The sequence below is a fragment of the Camelina sativa genome, chromosome 20, assembly GCF_000633955.1.
Source record: "Camelina sativa cultivar DH55 chromosome 20, Cs, whole genome shotgun sequence".
In the NCBI taxonomy this organism is placed as follows: Eukaryota; Viridiplantae; Streptophyta; class Magnoliopsida; order Brassicales; family Brassicaceae; genus Camelina; species Camelina sativa.
The window spans coordinates 15,521,298-15,530,144 of NC_025704.1; the positions used below are offsets into that span (position 1 = coordinate 15,521,298).

Here is an 8,847-nt window from a genome sequence, read left to right on the forward strand (position 1 = left end):
AAAAAAAAAAAAAAAAAAATCAATTTTGACGTGAATTGATCGAAGCTACGAAAGAGGAGAGAACACAATTCAAAGTAAAGAGAATAACCAAATGACTAATTCGATAAAACCGAAGATGATCGTTTCGTAATCAAAAAAAAAAAAAAAAAAAAAANAAAAAAAGAGATTAGGTATTTCTGAAAGTGAAGAACCTCTTCGATCAATTCAATTCGACGTTTAGGAAACTCACCGTGAGCCGAATTTTAAGTAGAGAAAATCGCCGGAGAGAATTTTGAAACCTAATCAGTTTTTGTGAAATTTAGGGTTTTTGAAATCTTTTTGTAAGAGAGAGAGAAAGAGAGAGGAGGAGGAGACACCAAGGCCAAGGGGATCAAAATTTATCTCGTGTCTTTCTCTCGGAAATTGTATTTTCATACGCCTCTCTTAATGATAATAAATTTATTTTTTTCCAAAAGAAAAAGATTATAATAATAATAATAATCATATTTTGTCATTTATTTTAAATCAATATAATTAGGAAAAAACCTTTCAATAAATCAAATAACTCTTTATATTTTTTTTGGTTATAAATTTACCCAACCATTCTTCATCCGGGTCACCCACTCATATCTGGATCCAAGTACATAAAAAAATAAAAAATAAAGAAAAATCTATTTATATTATTTTGAATAGATTTATTTTGAAGTATCCAATTTTATTTTATTTATTTCTAATTCTTCTTCTCAAAATTTATTTAGGAGGTTTCAAAATGGATTTGCATTAACAAATAACATTAGTAGATTTTAAAGATAAATGCAAATTATGAGGTTTTTAAATGCATATGTGTGGATTTTCAAATGCATTTAAAAGTTTTTTGGGTGATTATTATGGATTTTAATGTTTTTCAGTAATATAGAAAAATAAATAAGAACTACCCATAATGTTATTATACAAGATGGAGGAGGGGAGAGAGGGAGAGAGGGAGGGAGGAGAGAGAAAGAAAACAAAAAAAAATATGAAAAATTTGAGAAAAGTAAGTATTGTGTTTGTTCATGTTTTAAAAATAAAAATAAAATTAAAATCTAAAATACAACAAAATTCATGGATATTGAATAATATTTTTTTAACCTTATTTTAAAATGCACCACACATACACACAATCCAATAATAATAGATTTTAATGTTTCTGCGCTTGAGATTTATTTGGAATACTTATACTAAAAACAACACGGAAAATAGAAAACAGTACGGCCGACGCCAATAACTGAAATGATTTCAAATGGCAGCGCAAGAGATGGGTTGTCGGTGATAGGTTTGTCTCGCAGCGGAGGACATGGTGATCTGGATATGATGGTTTTGTTAACAAATCTATGGTTGGGTCTGTCTCTGTTTTGGGTCTCCACAAGGACCACAATGATAGCCTACGTCACTCCGATTCTCGCTGTTAGAGATCTCTTTCCTCTCCACAGAGGCGTAATTGTCCGTGTGATGATGATTAAGTTCATTCACGATGTATTTCCGAGTATGCTCGGCCTTCTCGATCTGACGACAATGATTGTTGACAGTGTTTTGTTTCAAATTTACGGTCCTCGACATCTATGGGTTCCCGGAATCAAATATGAAGCACTTATCGTGAAGATTTACAACGACGTCTTTGATGTGGAAGGTATAATCGGATGGGATTACATCAGTAGCAAGCGAAATTCTCTGATACACACAAGGACACCGATACGGACTAATTGGTATCGGATTGTCGGGATTTCAAAACTTTTTCCACAAGCAATGGGTTTCTTTTATGTGATGTGGAGTTTCAAACAAAGAATGTCAATAAGGCATACATATCACATTCAAGTAAGATGGCTGATGAAGAAGGGACATAACATGTTTAATAACATGATAGCGAGTAAGGCTTATGGAACAACTAAGCATCGTCAAATTCTCTTTTTCATGTTTTGTTATCTTCAATATATGGCACATATATCTGCTTATGTAATAATTTGTTTTGTGAAATTTTGTATTTGCTATGTACCTGCTGTAATACCTTACTGATTAATGACAGTTATTGGAAGGAAAAAAAAAAGATTTAATGTATTTTTTCAAATACATGACTAAATATATTTTTTTTGTTGTCAACAAAAGATTAGCTCAGATGAGCCAGTGCGAAGGGAAATTGTTTACATACAAAACATTATGTGGAGATGTGCGCGCACAGCGTGCCAGGAGATCCGCTTTTACATTTGCATTCCTAGGAATAAAAGATAAGGAAAAAGATGAAAACTCCTCCCTGTGATATCATCGAGATATGTGGAGAACGCCGGCCTGTCGTGTGGCAAAGACACCATCTCCACCAAATCAGCGCAGTCTGAGTAAAACACCACATCATGGTAATCATGTCCGATCATGCAGCGCATCGCCCAAATGAAAGCCTCGACTTCAGCGTGTAAGGGGGAAAGACTTCGTCGAAAGTTAGTAGCTCTCATGCTTGGCATCGGATCCTGAGACTGGGTACAAAACCAGCCAGCTCCTGCGAAATGGTCGCCTGCGTTCCAAGAGCCATCAACGAAACAACGATAGCCTGAAAAGAACATGGAAAGAGAAGTGGGTGGCCCCCGAAAACGAGAGTCAGCAACCATTGGCTGGAAAATTGAATCTGCATCTTCACCCTCCTCCTGAGCCTGCTGCCAGGACAAAGCCTCACCTTCAGCTACCCGAACCACCTCCTCTGGCCACTCCGTAATATTTTCAAAAACCTTTGCATTACGCGCTTTCCATAAATACCACAAAATCCACGGGAAAGCTGACACATGGGAACCCGGGCTTTTGGGATCCAAGAAATGATCCATATTAACGTAAACAGACTCCACCAGGAAACAGTGTGATCCTACCGGTATCTGAGATAGAGCCCACACCTGACGCGCTGGTGGACAAAGAAACAGAACATGATTAACTGTTTCCTCCTCCGCACCACAACGTGAACAGCCCAAATCACACGCGAGACCACGCCGCCGTAAGTTTCTGGAAACAGGATTACACCCAGACAATACTTGCCACATAAAGTGGTGGAGTTTTGATGGGCAACGGACCTTCCAAACACTAGCTAGAAGAGAGGTAATCTCTGGTCCCTCACCAAGCGCCTTAAAAGGCCCGGAGATCGTCATACGTGCCGCATGATAACCAGACTTAACCGTATACCTCCCATTCTTCGTAAAATGCCAACCAAGAGAGTCCTCCTTTTGATTACTATGACTAAATAATTCTTGATTGTAAAATACATCTAACTCAATTAAAATACAGCATTTAATAATACCCCTTTAATTGATCTTCAGACTTATTATTAAAACATTCGAAATATGAATTGACATGTTGATTTATAAAATAGTTGGAATTTTTTTAACCGTTAACTTATTTTCTATTGTTCATCGATATATATTTTTTGGAAATTTTGTCGGAAGTGCCATTTTCATAATTAAAGTTGTGAGAAATGCAACTTTCATTTTTCCTTTCCAATTATATCATTTGCTATTTTTGCACCATAGGATAAAAAGACCATAATACCCTTTCAAATAAAAAAGTAAAGAAAATTTAAAAAAGTCATTGACTTTTGGAAGCGTTTTGGAACTGACAAAATAGTGATGATGCAACTGTTTCTTCTTTAATTAAACTTTGTTTAGAGTAATTATCATTGTTTAGTATTAAACCTAAACTCATATGGAAATAAAAGAGATTGAAGTTGGTGATGTTCTTCGGTCAGTAATATGGTTGTCCTCCGAGAGTTCATCAATTTCAGACTTGCGCGATAGACAACAAATATATTAGTTTGATGGACTTAATGTTTAAAAAAAAAAAAAATTGGTCCATCTACAAAGTAATAGACAACATGGGTTGGATAGACAAAAGTAAGCCTATTGTGGTCCACATAAAAGATTGTTGTCCTCTGAGAGTTCACCAATGTTAGGCTGGACGTCTTCAAACCTGTGCGAAGGACAATACATATGTGAGTTCGATGGACTTAAGGTTTTAAAATAAAAAATTGTTCCATAAGAAACTTAATAGACAACATGGTTGGATAGACAAAAAGTAAGTGGTCTAGAAATGAAAATGTAGTGGACTAAATAAAGATAAAACTGGTCCATAGAGATATACCTTCAATGTGCAGTAACATTGTTGTCCTCCGAGAGTTTACCAATGTTCGTATGAACGTCTTCAGACCTGTGAGATAGACAACATATATGTTAGCGTGATGGACTTAATGTTCTAAACTAAAAATTGGTCTACCAGGAGCTTAATAAACAACATAGTTGGATAGACAAAAAGCAAACGTATTGTGGTCCAAAAATGAAAATGCAGTGGACTAAACCAAATTTAAGACTGGTCCACAGAGATATCCTTCTTTGTGCACTAACATTATTGTCCTCTAAGAATTCACCAATGTCAGCATGAACGTTTTCGGACCTGTGTGATAGACAACAAACATGTAGTGTGATGGACTTAATGTTATAAAAAAAACAATTGGTCTATTAAGAACTTAAGAGCATGCATCTCCAATAAATACTTTATATATAGAGTATGCAAACTTCAAAAATAAAGTATGAAAGCTTTTTTTTCCAAGAGTATACTTCATATATGAAGTTTTTAAAATAAGTATTTTACATTATAGTCCTTATATTATTTATAATTACTTTAAAATCATAAAACTTTTATAAACAACTCTAAAACATACATTAAAATGTTACACACAATATTAATTTATAAAACATTACATTTGGAGATCTTGGAGGTTCGAGATCAAATTTAGGTGATTATTAGTATTGTTCTAGTATTTTCATGTAATTTTATTTCATTGTGTTACTTTATTTTGTACTCCCTCCGTTTCAAAATATAAGATGTTTTGGAGAAGTTTGTTGTTTCATAATATAGGATGCTTTCAAATTTCAATGCAACTTTTAGATTAGTTTAGTATTTTATATTATGCAGTATTGTTTCTGATTGGTTGAACTTGTTAAAAGTAAAGACTTTTTAATCTGCGTGCTTTGCTTAAAACATCCTATATTTTGAAACAGAGGGAGTATTAAATATGTTTAGTATCATATTTTGTGTAATATTTGTTGTAATATTATGTAATTTTTAGAAAATATTAATATTTTAGTTTTATTTAAAACGTATTTCATTAATTTTATATGTAACAATTAAATTTATAAGAATATATGTTACATACTTTGAAGTGATAAAATTTTAGGACTAAAATGATAAAAAAAATAATTTATGAGATTTTTTATGAGATATATAATTTTAGGGATTAAAATGCAAAAAAAGAAAAAGATGAAACTTCAAATTTGGAGTTTCACTATTTAAAACTCCAAATTATAAAGTATTGAAGTATCTTTTGTAGGACATAAAACTTTAAATTTGAGAAGATAAAGTATCTCTTGGAGATGCCCTAATAGACAACATCGTTGGATAGACAAAAAGTAAGCATACTCTGGATCAAAAAGATAAAAATTGGTCCATAGAGACACCTTCATTGGTCAGTCATATTGTTATCCTCCGAGAGTTCTCAAATGTCAAACTGAGCATCCACCAAATTCCGTTCATCAGCGAAAGCGGACCTGGTCCAATATCAAAGGACGAGTTTCGTCCGTCAGCAAAAATGGATCTGGTCTACTAAATAGGTTTAAGGACAAGTTTGTGGTGGACAAACATGGTTAGGTGTTGAATCTGGTCCTTCGGAGATTCACCATTTTCTGTTACCTGCGAGAGGCGCCTCTGGGATGATGGTCTTCGCTGCTGGACATAAGTTTCTGAAGACTGACCGCCAACAAATTTAGGATAAGAAGATGAGAGAGAAACCTAAAACAACAAAATCAGAAAAGCATCATTAGGGAAAGGGGAGATTCAGACGGCGGCTTGATACTGAAGAAGGAGGAAGAGAAAAATCGAGGGTTATAAGGAGAAAGAAAGAATTTTGTGTTTAACGATGTTGCAATTAAGTATTCTGCCTTCTTTATGTTAAAACTTTAAAAAATAAAATAATTCTGAATAAGAAAGAAGAAAGATATAATAGTCATTGAAAATAGCTGTGTGGCAGGCGGGAATATGTCATCGTGTATGGTAGATCCGGCAATATTCTCTATTTTTTTTTGTCGACTTTGTATACTCATGGTATACTAATATACTTACTTCATTTTACATTAACTTATCAATAGGATGGAGTTTTTATTCCTAACCATTCGAGCATCTATGAAGCCGAAGATCTTCAACATCCGTCTTGAATTTGATTGTAAGAGCTTGGTCCAAGCGATCAACTCTACAACACCGTTGCTAGAAATTTATGGCATCCTCACTGACATTAAAATTAGCATTCTACCGTTTAAATCATTCTCCTGTTGTTTCATTCCTAGAGCAGCCATCGCGCAGGCTAAGTCAATTGCAAACCTTGCTCTTTCGATGTACGCATCAAACATTGCTTAAGACTTTATAAAAATTGGGTTGATCAGAAAAAGAAAATATCAATAATATGCTCTCACAGTGAGAACAAAACAAATAGCTAGAGTAACAAAAGTTACATAATCATTTAGCAAAAACCACTTCCTTTGTCTCCATAAGACTGACTGAAAAAAAAAAAAATCAAAAGAAACCACGCATACGAAAGAGAAGGAAAGGTGTCAGCTTCAATTAGCTTCCCTTTCGGCTCCATGAGGGGAAGCAACAACCCTGCAAATGACAATTTACAATTGACGTAAACTTAAATATGATGGATATAGTCAAAATTTGAATGATGATTCGTTTATTATGAGCTTAAAATAATTTACTAAAAAAATTAGGGACAATTTGAAAACTATACTAAATTTGAAAAGAAATTTGAAAATTACACTTAATCTTATAGTTATTTGAAAACTACACATTTTGAAATGAAAATGGACAGAAATATCCTTATTATTAAATAATTTTAACAATTAAATAAAAAAAATAAAAACTTAACTTATATTTAGAAGTAAATCAACTTTAAAAATAAATTCCTTTTTAAAATTGTTAAATTCGGAATTAATTATTTAATAATTTAAATTAGAACGAAAATTACTTATTGTATTTTAAATAATGATTACATGAATAAATTTTTGATCTTAAAATTTTGATTAAAGAAAAAGAATTTAAATATTTTTGTTGATATTATTTAGATTTTAATTTATTTAAAAATAAATAATTCAAGATTATACAATTTATAATATATATATATATATATCAATGTTTTAGACTTATTTTAATCAAGGTTGATTTATTTATAATATCGACTTTTTAAACAATCGTTTTGTTTTTTTACTTCTGTTGACTTAATTATCTTTGTCATCGACTTATATTAGAACAGTTGACTTATGTTATGTCTAGTGGATTTATAACATAGTCGATTTTTTTAACTGTTGACTTATTTTTTTTTGTTCATCGATTTATATTTGTTTTCTGTTGATTTTTTATTTATTGTTGACTTATTATATTCTACATTGATTTATTAATAAGGGTGATATTTTGAATGGTTGACTTAAATTTAATTTTTGTCGACTTATTTATTTTTCCATCGATTTATTTTAAAATTGTCGACTTTTTTTTTTGTTTGATTATTTTTTTACAAAGTCGACTTTTGATGATGTTGACTTATTTGTTTTGTTTGTTGATTTATTTTTTTCCCGTTGATTTGTTTGGTCTTAGTAGACTTATTTCATTTTAAGTTGACTTATTAATATGATTGACTTTTTTAATTGTCGACTTATATTTTATTTCTGCTGGTTTATGTTTTTTCTTTGTTGACTTATATTAAAAAGTCTATTCTTTTATTAATTGATTTGTTACATAGTCGATTTTTTTGAACTGTTGATTTATTTTCTAAAAGCTCACAATTTATTAAATGAAAACTAATATTATCTAAAACATTTACTAAACATAAATAGAAAAAAGAAAATTTCTAATTAATTTAATTTTTATTTTTATATAATAAATTTTTAAAATTGAATTACTACATATTACCAGATCTTTAATCATGATTTAACAGATTATTGGATCGTGATCCACGATCTTAATTTATTTTAATTTATTTATTTTATCTTAGTTTAATCTTTTAGTTATTGATTAATATTATATATAATAAATTAATTCATAGTTTTTTTAAAAACAATTCAGAAAAATTTTGAATATCTAGTTTACATTATTTTTAAAAATAAAATTTTCAAATAAATTAATTTAATTATATTGTATTTAACTGTAATTTTTGTCATTTTTGTATTGTTTCTGTTTTATAAAACAACTTTTTTTATCTGAATTTTAATTTTCTTTATTGGTTAATATTTTCCATAATAAGCTACTTCATCATTATCAAAAAAAATTCAATATCTAAAATATAAACAGTGATTTTTAAAAATAATTTTCTAACAATGATAAGTTTAATTATTTTGTGTTTATATTTTAATATTTAATTAATTATTAATTAAGGGTATATGTTATTTATTTTACCTTAATTTAATCTTTAGCTATTGATTAATATTATATATAAAAAATTAATTCATAATTTTTTAAAAAACAATTCAGAAAAATTTCGAATATCTAGTTTACATATTATTTTTAAAAATAAAATTTTTTAATAAATTAATTTAATTATATTGTATTTAGTTTAATTTAATTTGTAACCAAGGACAAAATAGTCATTTAGTTCAATCCATAAGGTACATTTCAAAGACTTAAAAGATTTAGTATAGAGTTCAAATTTCCTGTTAAGTTTGAGGTATGTATTCTAATTTTTTCAAAAAATTAAGATTATAATAACACCTGTTCTTTTTTTTTTGGATTAAGAATCAGGGCATGTTTTTTTTTTTTTTTTTTTTT

General features: G+C 30.1%; 3 protein-coding genes across 4 annotated transcripts in view; 1 reads left to right on the top strand and 2 right to left on the bottom strand.

The window, feature by feature from the left end:
- LOC104770923 (LON peptidase N-terminal domain and RING finger protein 3-like) overlaps positions 1–397 on the bottom strand; it is a 2,006-nt gene extending 1,609 nt beyond the window's left edge. The window contains exon 1 of one of the 2 annotated variants that reach the window (XM_010495400.1): positions 230–397. The gene's annotated coding sequence lies outside the window, so the exon portion shown is untranslated. Of the gene's footprint in view, positions 1–191 lie in introns of both variants that reach the window. The other variant, XM_010495401.1, reaches the window with a different exon arrangement.
- On the top strand, positions 1,183–2,035 carry LOC109131320. The gene has a single exon (XM_019242135.1). It carries the CDS (start codon positions 1,249–1,251, stop codon positions 2,026–2,028), a length of 780 nt encoding a protein of 259 aa, XP_019097680.1. The 5' UTR covers positions 1,183–1,248; the 3' UTR covers positions 2,029–2,035.
- LOC104770924 (RPM1-interacting protein 4-like) overlaps positions 6,451–8,847 on the bottom strand; it is a 5,457-nt gene continuing 3,060 nt past the window's right edge. The window contains exon 4 of the mRNA XM_010495402.2: positions 6,451–6,690. Coding sequence (XP_010493704.1) covers positions 6,652–6,690 — 39 coding nt within the window. The 3' untranslated portion in view covers positions 6,451–6,651. The remainder of the gene's footprint in view (positions 6,691–8,847) is intronic.